The 17,234-nt window shown below is 48.0% G+C and overlaps 1 protein-coding gene across 1 annotated transcript; it reads left to right on the top strand.

The window, feature by feature from the left end:
• The first annotated feature begins 283 nt into the window (after positions 1-283).
• Positions 284-9,826, top strand: CKAP4 (cytoskeleton associated protein 4). The gene is made up of 2 exons (XM_059081160.2): positions 284-826; positions 7,330-9,826. The coding sequence occupies exons 1-2, from the start codon at positions 368-370 to the stop codon at positions 8,659-8,661; spliced, it is 1,791 nt and encodes a 596-aa protein (XP_058937143.1). The 5' UTR covers positions 284-367; the 3' UTR covers positions 8,662-9,826.
• The last annotated feature ends 7,408 nt before the right edge of the window (positions 9,827-17,234 follow it).

Genomic DNA, 17,234 nt, shown 5'->3' with positions numbered 1-17,234 from the left:
CCTGCGGAGCGGCCCCCCGCTCGGCCCTCCCTCTTTGGGGTCGTGGCGGCAGGGGGAGGGGCCGCCCGCCGGCCCCAGCGTGCGTGGCAGGCGCTCCCGGCTCTGCTCTGCCGGCCTCCCTTCCCGGGAGGCGGGGTCGGCGCCGCGGCGGCGGCGGCGGCGGCGGAGGCAGGCCCCCTCCTCCTTCCTTGCTCGCCCGGCCTCCTTCCTCGCCCGCCCGCTCGCTCTCTCTCTCCCTGCCGCTCCGACGCCAGCAGCGCCCGCGTGCCGCTCGCCCAGCCCCGGGGGAACCCGAGGAAGTTTCCTGGGCCGCGCGCCCCGCTCGCTCGCCTCGCAGCCCGCGGCTTCACTCGCCGCCGCGCCCGCCATGCCCTCGGCCAAACAAAGGGGCTCCAAGGGCGGCCACGGCGCCGCGAGCCCCTCGGAGAAGGGCGCCCACCCGTCGGGCAGCGCGGATGACGTGGCGAAGAAGCCGCCGCCGGCGCCGCAGCAGCACCCGCCGCCGCCGCCCGCGCCGCACCCGCAGCAGCACCCGCCGCAGCATCCGCAGAACCAGGCGCACGGCAAGGGCGGCCACCGCGGCGGCAAGTCCGCCGCCGCTGCCGCCGCCGCCGCCGCCGCCGCCTCGTCCTCCGCGTCCTGCTCGCGCAGGCTCGGCCGGGTGCTCAACTTTCTCTTCTACCTCGCCCTGGTGGCGGCGGCCGCCTTCTCGGGCTGGTGTGTCCACCACGTCCTGGAGGAGGTCCAGCAGGTCCGGCGAGGCCACCAGGACTTCTCCCGGCAGAGGGAGGACCTGGGTCAGGGCTTACAGGGCGTCGAGCAGAAGGTGGGTACCCCGGCTCCCCAAACCCCGTGCGCCCGGCGGCTTGCCCACGCATCCACGGCCGGGCCCCCTCGTGTCCTCTCAGCCGGGCCCCTCGCCGGCCTAGGCCCGCCAGCGGCCCGGGGTGCTCCCGCCCCGGCCCCCTAGTTCCAAAGGAGTCCCCAGATCCTCTTTGTTAATGGCCGCGGAGGAATCGGCCCCGAGGGATGGACCGCTTCGAGAATGGTCTGGCCGGCCCGGGAGGGTGGGCCAGGGCCTGTCACAGGACATTAGCGGTGACCTGTAAGGAAGCCGGCAGGCTCTGGGAAGCCCATTCTTTTTGGATTAGGAATCGCTGAATGGGCAGAGTTGTCTGAAGAGGAGGTTGGAAGGGAAGCCAGCGCATCCCTGGAAGCCTCGGGCAAGGCCTCACCTCTGCTCTCCCAGTGGGAGACATCTGAGCCAGATTTTAATAGACCTGGAGCCTGGGGAAAGAAAAGCTAGTAGTCTTACTCATTTGTGTAGTTTTAATGAAGTAGCTCATCTCTTTAGGCTCCTTGCCCTTTATTGGACCAGTGTACCTATGTGGGCCTTGGAAGTAGCATATTTCAGCTTTAGAGGAAAGGAAAGGCCCAAAATACTAGGTCATACCGGTGAATAATACCACATTTATATGGTGTTTAGAGGGCTTACTCACTTATTATCTAATTCTCATAGCAACCCTGGGAGGGAGGACTGGCAGTTCTGACTCCATTTTCCAGACCAGAAAATTGAGGTTTAGAGATTAAGTGAATTGATAAAGACCCCAGCTCTTGAGTGGCAGACTGCATGATAGTGTCTAGGCCACTGCGGAGTGCAGGGTCCACAGGGGCCTATTTCAGGTTTGGATGGATCTCCCTTTCAACGCGAAGTTGCTTAGGTTCCACTCTTTCTGTTTTTTTTTTTTTCTTACACCGAGTGCAGCTCCCTCAGCCTCATTCCCGCGTCCTCCCCTAATGTCATTGCTCAATGAAAGTTGGGTTGCATGATCGAAACAAAAAATCCCGCCACCACTTCTGAGCCCGGAACTGCTGCCTTCTTTTCCCAGCATGCTGCCTGCCCTGCCAAGTTTCTATCGACTTGTGTGGAATATGCAGGACTAGGAATTTCCTCTCAAGACTGGCAGAGCCACTGGAGTGAGTCATCTCACTCTATGCTGCAGGCCAAGGGGGGTGACTTTTCGCAGGGAATTAAGTAGGCAGTGCTGCTTTGCCTATCCTGAACGTCAAATCATTCTTAAAAAGTAGACATACTGCTGGAGTATAATCACTAGCCTCTCCGTTTCCTCTCTTCGATCCACCCACTTACCAATCAGTCATAATATTTGGTGAAGTCTGATGGTCGTATGGCTCCTCGTAGGCCCCGCGGAGGGTGCAAAGGTGCAAAAGACAAATCCTATTTGTGAAGCAGCACACAGGTAGGTTTCAGTTGAGGGTAACGGCTGTGCGAGTTCAGAAGAGAGAGAGAGGGTGGAGTTTGCCCAGGCCCATATCCTGGTGGCCAGGGAAGTGCCGGCCTAGATCTGGATGGTAATGGATAACTTTTGAGAGGAGTGAAGAATAGACAGGTTGGTTTGGGGGACAGCACGTGGCTACCCTGCCTGTAGCAGAGTAACATGTAGGAAGCTGTGGAGGGGGAGGCGGAGGTCGAGGCCAAGATGGTGGAGGTCTTGAACTGAGGTGGAAGAAATTGAACTTTATTCTCTCTGCTTCCTCCCTGCTCCTCCCTTAGTCTCCTTTCGGCTTCCCACCCCTCCTCCATCACAGCTTTGTACAGATTCCTTTCCTTTTGGGGACCCAGTTTTCCCATGTCCACATTAAGGGGCTCTGTCCAGATTTTTAAGAGTCCACCTGGGTGTAACACCATTGAAATCATGACCTTTCTTTTTTAATTTAGTGGTGTAATCAAGCTAATAATTAATGCCTCGTATTTACTGTGCACTCATCTTTGTTGCCTGTCACGAGACCAACAGGTAAGGACTGTTATGATCCCCCTTTCACAGATGAGGAAAGTGAGCTCAGGGAGGCTAAGGAACTCTGCGTGGTTACACACCTAGCAAGTGGCAGGGCTAGGACTCAAACTTCAGCGAACTCCTAGGACACTCTTAAGCAGTCGCCTGTTCATCGTGCTGTCTTTCCCATGCCTTGCCTGCTACCTAGTAGGTGTTCAATTAATGCTTATTTCATTGACTTGGAACTCAGAACGTGCCCAGAACGGGGGCATTTGGCACACAGGATCTTCCACAGTGTGTGACCGCGTCCCTCTGCACCTTCGGGGTGGCCAGGAAATGTTATTCTGCATTGAGGAGTGAGTAGTGATGGATGGGCCCTCTGACAACCTAAGTTTGAGCCTCTCACAGCCCTGTGAGGTTCGATGGGGGCTGGGGTTTGCTTCTTCGCAGGGACATATTCTTACTGTATTATTTTGTTCATAATTAGTCTTCACTGTGGGCCAGGCATTCCCAGACACCCTCTGAGGCGTTAGCACCATTTCGTAGATGGGCCAGCTGACCCTGGAGTGGCTGTGTTACTCGTTCAGGGACGTGCAGACCCTCAGCGGTGGAGGTGGGGCTGGAGTCAGAGCAGTGTGACTCTGACGCATGCTACTCCACTGCCCTTCTGGGGGCCCACCTGGTCTCTCTTGTTCTCAGATGCTCTCGGTATTGGGACACGGCCCAGGTCTGCTAAATGGGCCAAGAGGCTGGTCTGCTCCTACCCTGAAGATTCAGCAGGCACACGTGGGTGCAGGGCTTCAGAAAATGTTTGTAGTTCCGGTCTAGGCCCTCTGAAGGGCCTGGGTTGCTCTGGCAGAACCAGGGTGGCGTAGAGTATAGGAGTAGGCTTAGGCCTGGTGGGGACAGTTTAATGAGACTAAAAGCTGTTTGTGGACGAGTGAGATCTCTGGTCGTATTTCTTTGTTTTCTCATCTTGACTCTGGGCTAGGAGTCAAGGCTTGAAGCTGAGGCAGTATCTCCTCCAAGCACTCAGTGCACGTTGGGCATGCTTCTGCCTGAGCGTATCACTGGAGGCTAAGAGCGCAGGTTCTAAAGTCAGACATTCTTGGATTTTGATGCTCAGCTCTACCACTTCCCAGGCTCCTGTTTTGTAAAATGGGGATTAATAGGAGCTACCAACTCATGAGATTATTATCAGGGTGGATTGGGATGATGTCTCTGAAGTGCTTTGCATAATCATTGGTATACATCAAGTGTCCTGTTGAATGTGAGCCACCACTATTCTCTTCTCCTACCCCCTGCTGTGAGCTCCTTGATGACAGGGAACCTGTCTTAGCGTTACTTTGCTCTGGCATCTTTTCCACCACTTAGTGGGTATCCCCCATATGTTGGGGCAACATGTATCCACTGCATATTGATTATTATTATTTTTTAACATTTATTTGGTTGCGCTGGGTGTTAGTTGTGGCTTGTGGGCTCCTTGGTTGCGGCTTGCCGGCTCCTTAGTTGTGGCTTGCTGGCTCCTTAGTTGTGGCCTACATGTGGGATCTAGTTCCCTGGACAGAGATCGAACCTGGGCCCCCTGCATTGGGAGTGTGGAGTTTTATCCGCTGCGCCACCAGGGAAGTCCCCTGCATATTGATTATAATGAGGTCTTTTCATGTGAAGGTGAACAGCTCACAACACCATCATAGGGAGACACTTTTTGTGCTCTTTTTAGTGTCACGGGTTGATTTGTTTGGTTTCATCCATAATTTCTGATCTAGTCCCCTTCCTAGCCACTTGTAAAGAGCCAGCCCAGGTTAGGAGTGACAGTCAGGGGTCGGGGGAAATGGACCAGCTCCGTCTTCATCAGGCCTTTCTCTGTAAATGAGTTCGTTCTTTGATTCATTCAGAAAACGGTGATGAACGCCTGCCATGTTGCAGGTAGTGTGCCTACCTGTTCACACCTTTGTTCTGAATGCTGTGCTCAGAACAGGCAGGTTCTGTGATTGAATAACCTAATTTCAGAGGTGAGCTCTAGGTTATATTCGGTTAAGCAGGGAAATCGTCTAGTATTCTGGAGTCCTTGAGAATCTTAAAATCACAGACCGGTGGAAGCCAGAAAGGACTTTAGAAACCTATTTGTTAGTAGATGAGGAGCTTGGGACTTGGAATATGAGTGTGACTTACTTGTGCTCACAGAGCTGGTTATTGGTGGTGCTGGAACTAGAGCCCGGGGTCCTGTTCACATACCTATAGCATTTGCCCTTTGGCATTGGGCCAAGGGTGGGCTAGGAATCTCCAGACTTCTGAGCTACTCCAGAAGAAAGATTAAATGATAATGAAGGTGACAGTTACTGTTTATTGATCATTATGTGTTAGGCACAATTTAAGCACTTTACATATTAATATGTAAAGTGGATTAAGCTCACTTAATCCTCACAAGACAAGCCTATGACTTAGGTACAGTACTATCTTTGTTTCCATCCTGTGGGTGAGGAAACCAAGGCACGGATATGCTAAATAACTTGCCCAAGATCACACAGATAGGAAGTGTCCAAGCTAGGATTTGAACATGGGCAGTCTGGTTCCAGAACCCATGCTATTTTATTTTTTTAGCTGTCCATCATGGAAATGTTCAAGCATAAACAAAAGAAGAGATCAATATAGGGAACACTGTTTTCAATAGTTATCCATTTTTTGCTATTTTAATTTCATCCCCTCACCAGCCCTTCCTCCTCCCATTTTGTTGTGCTGTTTTTGGGCTGGAGGTGGAGCGGTATGGGTCTGAAGCACTCTACTCCACCACCGTGTTGGGTGCACACCTGGTTGTCTTGTTCTCAGATGCTCTGATGCTCTCGGTATTGGGAAATGGCCCAGGTCTGCTGAATGGCTTAAGCATGGGCAGAGAAGCTGGCCTGTCCTTCCCTGGAAGATTCAGTGGGCACAAGTGGGTGCAGGGCTTCAGAAGATATTGTCAGTTCAATTCTAGACCCTCTGAAGGGCCCTTGTTGCCCTGGCAGACCCCGTGGATAGTGATCTAATTTTAATTTTGACTGACACATTAGTTGACCCAAAGTATTCTGGGATTTATTTCTAACAAATAAAGAGCTCCTTTCCGTTCTTTCCTTTTCCTCTTCTCTGCTTGTTTCTTTTGGCAAAACACAGTATATTACACCTAACAAAGTTAACAGTAATTCTTGATTATCACCTAATACCCAGTCCAAAATCAGATTTCCCTGACTTTCTCAAAAATATGTCTCTTTTACAGTTGGTTTGTTTAAAGCAGGATCCATATAAGTCCATACATTACATTTAATTGACAAATCTCTTTAAGTTTCTTTTAATCTGTAATAGTTTCTTATATTTCCTCCTTTAAATATGCCATTTATTTGTCAAAGATCCTGATTATTTGTCCTGCAGAATTTTCTACACTGTGGATTTGACTGTATCCTCATGGCATGTTTCACTCTTGTATGTTTTCTGTGAATTGGTGGTTAGAGCTAGAAACTTGACAGATTTGGATTTTTTTTTCTTCTCTCTCTCTCTCTCTCTCTTTTTTTTTTTTTGGCAAGAAACCATTTTCGGTGGCACCATGTGCCACATCAGGATGAAGCCCAGGCCATTAATTATCATACTCAGCCTCTCAGTACATTAAACCTGCTCCTGGGGGTGGTTCCCAGGTCAGACCCTGTTTAGGGTAGAATTTATTTAGAATGAAGGTGTAGTGGCAAATAGGATCATAATGTGTCCACAAAGCCAGAAAATGCTAAGGGTCACTGGTCCACTGACCACATTTTCAGGTGAGGACAATGATTTGTTCAGGGCCACACAGCTACAGTTGGTGAGCAGAGACCTGAACCTTGTCTCTTGCCTCCCTGCCCAGTGTCTCCCATGTGCCTCAGCTTTGTTTCTATGAAAACTTGAGACTCTTTCAGTTGCAAGAGCTAAAAATTCAGCTTAAACTGGTGTAAACAGAGATGGAGGAAGGAAAAGAATTTATTGGCTCCAACAAAAAAGTTCCAGAGTAGGTTCTTTCAGTATAGCTGTATCCAGGGATTTAAATTGTGTCTTCAGAACTTGATCTTGCCATCTCTTAGTTCTGCTTCCCTCTGTGCTGGCTGGATTTGTAGGCAGGCTTTGGTCATGTGCTGGTCTGAGCTGTAACAGGCTTCCCTCATCCTATAGCCAGCAATCCCAGTAGAAAGAGGTTTCCTTTCCCAACAGTTTTAAGAAGTTTTGGAATCGATTTGTTGGTCTGGTTTAGGCCACATGCCCATCCGCGGGCTAATCACTGTGGTTCCAGGAGCGGGTGGGGAAGTGGGTGGACGGAAAGCATTGATTGGTCAGGCCTGGAGCACTTGGAGCCGGCCTTGGGGTTGGTCCCCCAAACCACATGGGCTATGTGCAAGGATGGTTCCCTAAAGGAAAAATTATGGTACTGTTCTGGAGGAGGAGGGACCTGTAAGCTGGGCAAATGAAAAGAAATACGGCTGAATTGCATAAAATCGTCAGCTCTTCTCCGTGGTTAACATCTGGATTTTGGTTACAGGTGCAGTCTCTGCAAGCCACGTTCGGGACTTTTGAATCCTTCGTGAGAAGCTCCCAACATAAACAAGATCTCACAGAGAAAGCCGTGAAGCAAGGGGAGAGTGAGATCAACCGCATCAGTGAAGTTCTACAAAAACTCCAGAATGAGATCCTCAAAGACCTCTCGGATGGGATCCACGTGGTCAAGGACGCCCGGGAGCGGGACTTCACGTCCCTGGAGAACACGGTGGAGGAAAGGCTGACCGAGCTCACCAAGTCCATCAATGACAACATCGCCATCTTCACCGAGGTCCAGAAGAGGAGCCAGAAGGAAATAAACGACGTGAAGGCCAAGGTCGCCTCTCTGGAAGACTCGGAGGGATACAAGCAGGATTTGAAAGCCTTGAAGGAAGCGGTGAAGGAAATACAAACCTCGGTGAAGTCCAAAGAGAAGGACATTGAGGCCCTGAGAAGCACAGTCCAGACTATGGAGTCTGATGTCTACACGGAGGTCAAAGAGCTGGTGAGCCTCAAACAGGAGCAGCAGAGGTTCAAGGAGGCGGCGGATTCGGAGCACCACACCCTGCAGGCGCTCATGGAGAAGGTCCTCCGGGCGGAGGAGTCGGCCGCCCACCTCCCCGAGGAGATCCGGAGACTCGAGGAGGACCTCGGCCAGCTGAAGGCCTCAGCCCTCAGGCCGGAAGAAGACGGGGTCTTCAGACCCTCCGAGGCCTTCGAAACGCTTCAGAAGGAGACCCAGGGCTTGGACTCGCGGCTGCAGAGCGTGGAAGATGGGGTGCAGGCAGCGCGGGCGGCCTGGGAGCACCACCGCAAGACGCTGGAGGCGCTGCGCTCGCAGAGCGAGGAGCAGGCGCGGCACCTGGCGGACCTGCAGGAGCGCGTGGCCAGCCTGGGCCCTGCCCCCGACGCAGACGTTGACGCCGCCGCTGGTGGCCTGGCGGGCAGGGTGCGCGGCCTCGGTGAGGCCCAGCTCTCCTTGGTCGGAGACGTGGACGAGCTGAAGCGTCACGTGGCCGAGCTTCCCGGCACTGTGGAGGCGCTGCAGAAGGTGCAGGAGCAGGTCCGCACGCTGCTCAGCCGCGACGCCGCCGCCGCGCCCCCCCAGGACCTGCTGGACAGACTCTCCTCTCTGGACAACCTCAGAGCCTCCGTGGGCCAGGTGGAGTCGGACTTGAAAATGCTCAGGACTGCCGTGGACAGTTTGGTCGCGTACTCAGTGAAGATCGAGACCAACGAGAACAACTTGGAGTCAGCCAAAAATTTGCTAGAGGACCTGAGGAATGACCTGGATAGGTTGTTTGTGAAAGTGGAAAAGATTCACGAGAAAGTCTAAATGGATTGCGTGTGCAGGGCGCGGATGGCGCGAGTCCAGCTTCTCACGACCAAAAAATGTGTTGTTCGCTCCCGCGCCCCTCCCCCCAGGGCCTGGTCCCTCCCGAAGAGCCGGCCACACCACCAGGACCACTGGGGCCTTCTTTGTCTTTGCGCCCGGTTAGTTTATTTACGATGGTTACCACGCGCTATTGGTTGCGCAGGCCTTCTGCTTCTGCTTTGGGTGGGTTTCCTGAAGGCCCGGCCCCTGTGCGTCAGAGGTGCCTTCTAGAAGGGATGTTTCTCCCTAGTGTCAGGGAAGAACCGTAGTGGCTGCAACCGAGGATAAACAGAAGCAGATTAACCTCAAAAACCCTGCCTGGCTGGCAGATTTCAAGTAAAAAAAAACAAAAAAAAGTCGGGGGAGGAGGTACTTTTTTTCTAATTGTCTTTAAGGAAAATTCATTTCACTTTTTTTTGGTTTGTTTTTTAGTACTTCTGGCCGAGGTTTTCATGAGATGTCACTCACTTCTTGTCTTCCACTTTAAACTGGTTACAGTTCATAAATGTCAGCTCTGAATTGGGAGGGGGACAAGCCCCTCCATCTTTAGTTGAAAAGAATCAACTGCTTGGTGGTCCGTGGGGTACGTGTCTTTTCCATTCCCGAACCATTTCTCCATCTCAATGATAACTATGCAAAAGAATCCAGATGGTTCAGAATGTGAAGGCACAAAATCCCCCCAGAGTCCCCTGAGGCCGACCTATGTCGCCTCTTGGTAGGGTCCCCAAATAATGTGTTTAGAATAAGGGTTTAGAATCCCTGAAAAGGGAATCCTTGGATTCTTTAAAGAAATGTATTATGAGAGCTGCTCATAAAGGCATGGGCTGCCTCCCTGGGGAACGGAGGCCACGTCTTTATTTTACCACGATGTCCCTGAAGAGGTTTGCCGTCAGCAGACCCCATCCATCAGTGAGGAACACGTGCATTTTCTGTAGCTGTTTGCTGTTTCCCTTCTCCTTTGAGCTGTACTGTCCTTTAATGGCTGTCTTGCCCTTTAAAAAAGAAAAAAGAAAAAAAGAAAAAAAAGGAAAAAAGGAAAAAAAAGGTTTGTTTAGTTTACTGTGAAATGAACTGTATGGCTTATTTACAGTATTTTTAATTCTTAATAAACACTTGAGCTTTGTTATGACTTTTCCAGAGTGGTTGCTTTCTAAGAATTTAGTAACTTTGAATGATGTATGTTACTAACATGCAGTATTCAGGATTAGAAAGATGGGTACGTTTTCAATTTTAAGGCTATTTTTCTCAATTCTAAAACCAAGATGGCCTCCCTCTTAGGCCTGGGGGCATAGTTTTGATTGATTATTAGGTTTGTTTATAGGTCATTGCTTGACTCCAATTCTTAGCTATAGCAGAGGGTCTCAACCCTGGCTACCTGTTAGAATCTTCCAGGAGCTTTTAGAAATGCCTGGGGCCCATCCCCATGGATTCAGATTCAGTGGGTGTACAGAGGGCTGGCACTAGCATTTTAGAGGCTCCCTTGCTGATTCTAATGCACAGCCAGGTTTAAGGACCACTGTCTTGGACTATCTTGGTGACCTTTGGCCCCCGTGTAAACCTGGGCATGTTTCCTTTACTTCCCAGGTTGCCATCCACCTGCCACTTAATAAGGGATACTGTTTACTGAATTGAGTACCTGTATAACAGGCATGGTGCTTAGCACTTCATAGGCCTCTGTTTATTCCTCCTAATATTCCCTGGAGGTAGGCAGTATCATTCCCCGTTTTACAGAGGGGCAGTAGTCTGAGAAGCATCATGTATGATCATTAGCTAGGAAGTGGCAGGACTGAGGTTTGAACCCAGTCCCTGCTCTTAACTGTGACAGCATCCTCCAGCTTCCAGCAGCACAAGTACAGGGTCACATTGACCTGTGCAGCACCTGCCGTCCATTATTTCAGAGCCAAAGTCTACAGGAGCTCTTTTCTCTCCCACTCAGGGAGTAGAGGGAGGCCAAGACCTGAGTGCATATGGAGCTTTAAGCCTCCTTTCTGGCTGGAGGGTCCCTCATCTTTGAACTTCTCTGCCAGTCATTCTGCGTCCTGGAGGGAGGCAGATCCTTAAGGCTTCACACCTCTTTCTCCCGAAGCAGTCTGCAATCAGGATGGGCCCTTTACAGGTGTTAGAAATCATCTGTACTTTTATTTTGAGGTCAAAGAGTTTATGTTTTAATAGCTTGTTTAGCCCTCTTTGGGGGAAGGTGCTGAACAGCATAAATTCCCACGTGTGACACGAGCCAACTAAGTTCTTGTTCCTTCTCAGCTTGGTTGGCTGCATCAGGCATATTCTTGCTCTTTGACCATCATTTCTGCAGTCTAACCTCAGACTGTGGAGTAGTTTAATATATTCTCATTTAATATTAATAGTTGAAAACATCTACACGCGTCAGAGAAGTAGTTAGATATAAATTCAAGTGGTGAAAATAAAAAGAATGCTTTATGAGATAGATCTCACCCCAAATAACAATCACAATTCAGTCTTGCTCATGTCTGCTCACTCATTCATTCAGTGGACATTTATTGAGCCCATAGCCAGACATTTTGCTAGGTATCAGTGAATTCAAGATGCACTCGACAGGATCCTTATCCTGAAAGGACCTGTAGCCAAGTGGGAGCGACAGTCATGTAAGCTGGTAGATGTCATAAGGAATTACAGGTGCTATAGCCGGGGGTAATGGGGTACAGAATAGGGAGTGGCCAGTTCTGCCAGTCTTGGGCTGGGGTGGTTAGAATAGGTTTGCAAAGGCCTATGGGAAGTCTCTTGGAATGTGTCCATGAGTAATGGGAACCCTCAGGAAACATGAGTTTGCCCCGCCCTTTGAACAGACGATAGGCACAAGTAATTGAAGGTATTGATGAAACTGCAGATGGTCCAGCACCAGGACCAGTGAATTTCACCAGGCTGCAGTGAAATTCCCCAAGCAAGACTGGTAGCGCCGTGCTAAAGAGACTGCTCCACCACATCCCACGTCACTTAGGATAGTGATGATGATGATGATGGTGATGATGACACCTCACAGATGATTGTGAGGGTTGAATGAGGCCATATGGGTGGAGAGGGTTTAGCTTGACACAGCATCTGGCACACAGAGCTCCAGTGCTCATTCATGTGCAGCCACACTAGAGGGTAAAAGATGGAAATACTTATGTGCTGCTTGGTAAATCGCTGCACCCCTGAGCCCCCTGAGTGCCCTCCCCCGGGACCACTAACCTTACAGTCCAACAACTAATAGGCTAAAACCTTGGTGTAGTGAGGTCTCCAGGACCGTGCTCCACCCTCATGGAAGCATTAGTTCTCATGGGTGGGCACCCATGCTTTGCCAGGGCTTAAATATTTTGCAGTCACCCTATGTCTTCCTCAAAACACGATTCTGAGCTACTGATCTGTTTTTCCAGTAACATCTGGACACCCTGCCCCCACTGCCTAACATCTCACAGGGTTCGAAACCGAAGTCATCACTTTCCCCTGGAGTCAGTGGAACCACTGCTCCCTCGTTGCTTGAAACAGAAGCTCAGGAGTCACCCATGTCTCCCCACCTCTCTCTTTTCCTGTCCCTCCACATCCGCTCAGGTTGAAGCCCAGACATAGCCACCCCCATCCCACTCCTCCCAGCCTTCACTCCATCACCAGATGGTGCCTGAATTCCAGCAGCAACCCCTGACTGCACCCCCTGCCTGTTACCACAGAAATGTGGTTTGTGCCCTCAATATTCATTCAACAATACTTGGAGAGCAACACTCTTTGCTGGACAAGGAGGAGATGACAAGGAACAAGACAGATACGGTTCCTGCCTTCATGATGCTTACAGTCCAGGTGGGAGGAGACCAGCAGTAAATGTGGAAAGAAACAGAGCTAAATGTACAAACTGCAGTCCGTGTCTTGAAGGATATGAACAGCCCCTATTTGGCCTCCCCTGTCCCTAGCCTGGTTCCCATTCAGGGAATCCTCCATGGGTAACTGGTGTGATCTTTCTCAAAAGCTCTGAGAAAGAGACTTTCTCAAAAGTTAGCCTGTGTCCTTTCCCCACTAAATCCTTCAGTGTCTCCCCTTTGGCTTCAGAAGAAAATACCAGTTAAAAACCTGTGCTCTGAATTACTCTATAACTGATTTATTTTCTTCACTTAAAAATACCTAGTCCTGGGACTCTCCTGGTGGCACAATGTTTAAGAATCTGCCTGCCAGGGCTTCCCTGGTGGCGCAGTGGTTGAGAGTCCGCCTGCCGATGCAGGAGACACGGGTTCGTGCCCTGGTCCGGGAGGATCCCACATGCCACGGAGCGGCTGGGCCCGTGAGCCATGGCCGCTGAGCCTGCGCGTCCGGAGCCTGTGCTCCACAATGGGAGAGGCCACAACAGTGAGAGGCCCGCGTACTGAAAAAAAAAAAAAATGTGTACAATTGTTCTTAGTATATTTACAGAAGGCTGGACACATTCTTATTTGACAAACCTTGCCTCTGTCACATATTTTAAAAATGTGGCACATAGTAGGTGCTCAATAAACAGCATCTGTTTGAGTGCATAAGGATTTTTGAGCTGGATAACACATTTTGGGGTCTCCATCTTACTGGTCAATGACTCTGAGATGAAAAAAGAGGGTGAGGTGTGGTGGAAATGTTCTTCCTCTCGCCTCTCTGGCTGGGTCCACAGGGAAAGAGGTGAAAACCACAGAGGCAGGGACTTTGACAGTCCTTCCCCCTCCTCAGGCTGTGTTTGGTTAAAGTGTGGATTCCACAAGTGGCTGTTTATTATGAACCAGGCAGAATTGCATTCTCTCTGGGAGATGAAATGAAGGATGAGGTCTCCTTTCCTTGAGAAATTCCCAGCTGAAAAAGGGACACAGATACGTAAATGGCACATGTAGTGTGACGTGTGCAGTGGTAAAGGGGTGCATACAGGAGGGACTGATGAGGTCCTGGACCTCTGTTTTTGCCTGCCCAGCATCAGTCCTCCCTTGTTTGGCAACAACTCCTCTTTTTCTTCAGAACATCACCCCTTCCCCATTCTCAGTCCACTGTGCTTTGATGAGACTGACTGGGATAAGCACATGACCCAGGATTGGCCAGTGAAAAATCCCATTCTCCTGGTCTGATTTGTTCAAGATGAACATATATCCCAATCTTATCCATTGTGGCTGGAACTTTTTAGAAAGGAGTGACCTCTGTCCACTGGCAGGATATAAGCCCAGAGCTGCTAGGGGCTACCCTATGTGGAGAGACCACTGAGAATGAAGCCAGCATAGAGGAAAGCAAAGCCAAGAGATGGTACTAGACAGATTACTGATGACATAGTATGAGCACCTGGATCCAGCTGTGCCTGAAGCTCCACAGGCCATGTTCTTTACCACACAGAATTGTACACCATCGTGCCTTTTATACGGACACAAGGTGACATGGAACCATGTAAATGATGGGCATAGTGGCAACTGCTTATGACTAAAAAAATTGTAAACACCTAAAAAGTCTGGTAACCTGATCAATAACTACTTTGTCACTTGTTCATACACTGGACCTCAAAACAATAATAAAAATGAGTTAAACCAGAATCCTGTGTATCAGTGTGGATGGATCGCTCAACTAAATGCTGAGTGAAAAAAAAAAAAAAGCTGCAGAAGAAAATACACAGTATGAAAACTTGTATATAAAATTAAGGAAACATACAAAGTAATGCTATATATTATAGTAAAAGGCTAGTAAATGGCTAGGATACTGACTATCCACATTCAGATTGATCTCTTCGGCTAAGTGGGGGCTACCTGGGCATTCATTATATTATTCTTAATATCTTTTTTCTTCTCTCAACAATTTATTATGAAAATTCAGACAAAAAAATGGGAAGAATTGTGCAGTGAACACATACATTTACCACTGAGATACGGCAATGAACATTTTACTATCACATATATATCCATCTCCCCATACATATATATATATATATATTTTTAACATCTTTATTGGAGTATAATTGTTTTACAATAGTGTGTTAGTTTTCCCTCTACAACAAACTAAATCAGTTATACATACACACATGCTCCCACATCTCCTCCCTCTTGCATCACCCTCTCTCCCACCCTCCCTATCCCACCCCCCCAGGCGGTCACACAGCACAGAGGTGATCTCCCTGTGCTATGCAGCAGCTTCCCACCAGCTATCTAATTTACATTTGATAGTGTATATATGTCCCTGCCACTCCCCCACTTCGTCACAGCCCACCCCTCCCCCTCCCCATATCCTCAAGTCCATGCTCGAGTGAGTCTGTGTTTTATTCCCGTCCTACCACTAACCTCTTCATGACATTTTTTTCCCTTAGAGTCCATATATATGTGTTAGCATACGGTATTTGTTTTTCTCCTTCTGACTTACTTCACTCTGTATGACAGACTCCAGGTCCATCCACCTCATTATAAATAACTCAGTTTCATTTCTTTTTATGGCTGAGTAATATTCCATTGTATATATGTGCCACATCTTCTTTATCCATTCATCTGTTGATGGACACTTAGGTTGCTTCCATGTCCTGGCTATTGTAAATAGAGCTGCAATGAACATTTTGGTACATGAGTCTTTCTGAATTATAGTTTTCTCAGGGTATATTCCCAGTAGTGGGATTGCTGGGTCGTATGGTAGTTCTATTTGTAGTTTTTTAAGGAACCTCCATACTGTTCTCCATAGCGGCTGTATCAATTTACATTCTCACCAGCAGTGCAAGAGGGTTCCCTTTTCTCCACACCCTCTCCAGCATTTATTGTTTCTAGAGTTTTTGATGATGGCCAATCTGACCGGTGTGAGATGATATCTCATTGTAGTTTTGATTTGCATTTCTCTAATGATTAATGAGGTTGAGCATTCTTTCATGTGTTTGTTAGCAATCTGTATATCTTCTTTGGGGAAATGTCTATTTAGTTCTTCTGCCCATTTTTGGATTGGGTTGTTTGTTTTTTTGTTATTGAGCTGCATGAGTTGCTTATAAATTTTGGAGATTAATCCTTTGTCAGTTGCTTCATTTGCAAATATTTTCTCCCATTCTGAGGGTTGTCTTTTGGTCTTGTTTATGGTATCCTTTGCTGTGCAAAAGCTTTTAAGTTTCATTAGGTCCCATTTGTTTATTTGTGTTTTTATTTCCATTTCTCTAGGAGATGGGTCAAAAAGGATCTTGCTGTGATTTATGTCGTATAGTGTTCTGCCTATGTTTTCCTCTAAGAGTTTGATAGTGTCTGGCCTTACATTTAGGTCTTTAACCCATTTTGAGTTTATTTTTGTGTGTGGTGTTAGGGATTGTTCTAATTTCATACTTTTACATGTAGCTGTCCAGTTTTCCCAGCACCACTTATTGAAGAGGCTGTCTTTTCTCCACTGTATATCCTTCCCTCCTTTATCAAAGATAAGGTGACCATATGTGTGTGGGTTTATCTCTGGGCTCTCTATCCTGTTCCATTGATCTATATTTCTGTTTTTGTGCCAGTACCATATTGTCTTGATTACTGTGGCCTTGTAGTAGAGTCTGAAGTCAGGGAGCCTAATTCCTCCAGCTCCATTTCTCGTTCTCAAGATTGCTTTGGCTATTCGGGGTCTTTTGTGTTTCCATACAAATTGTGAAATTTTTTGTTCTAGTTCTGTAAAAAATGCCAGTGGTAATTTGATAGGGATTGCATTGAATCGGTAGATTGCTTTGGGTAGTATAGTCATTTTCACAATGTTGATTCTTCCAATCCAAGAACATGGTATATTTCTCCACCTATTTGTATCATCTTTAATTTCTTTCATCAGTGTCTTATAGTTTTCTGCATACAAGTCTTTTGTCTCCTTAGGTAGGTTTATTCCTAGATATTTTATTCTTTTTGTTGCAATGGTAAATGGGAGCGTTTTCTTAATTTCACTCTCAGATTTTTCATCATTAGTGTATAAGAATGCCAGAGATTTCTGTGCATTAATTTTGTATCCTGCAACTTTACCAAATTCATTGATTAGCTCTAGTAGTTTTCTGGTAGCATCCTTAGGATTCTCTATGTATAGTATCATGTCATCTGCAAACAGTGACAGCTTTACTTCTTCTTTTCCTATTTGGATTCCTTTTATTTCTTTTTCTTCTCTGATTGCTGTGGCTAGAACTTCCAAAACTATGTTGAATAAGAGTGGTGAGAGTGGGCAACCTTGTCTTGTTCCTGATCTTAGTGGAAATGGTTTCAGTTTTTCACCATTGAGAACGATGCTAGCTGTGGGTTTGTCATATATGGCCTTTATTATGTTGAGGAAAGTTCCCTCTATGCCCACTTTCTGCAAGGTTTTTATCATAAATGAGTGTTGAATTTTGTCAAAAGCTTTCTCTGCATCTATTGAGATGATCATATGGTTTTTCTCCTTCAGTTTGTTGATATGGTGTATCACATTGATTGATTTGCGTATATTGAAGAATCCTTGCATTCCTGGGATAAACCCCACTTGATCATGGTGTATGATCCTTTTAATGTGCTGTTGGATTCTGTTTGCTAATATTTTGTTGAGGATTTTTGCATCTATGTTCATCAGTGATATTGGCCTGTAGT

Source organism: Kogia breviceps, chromosome 12, assembly GCF_026419965.1.
Source record: "Kogia breviceps isolate mKogBre1 chromosome 12, mKogBre1 haplotype 1, whole genome shotgun sequence".
In the NCBI taxonomy this organism is placed as follows: Eukaryota; Metazoa; Chordata; class Mammalia; order Artiodactyla; family Physeteridae; genus Kogia; species Kogia breviceps.
This window is presented reverse-complemented; position numbering and strand designations above follow the sequence as displayed.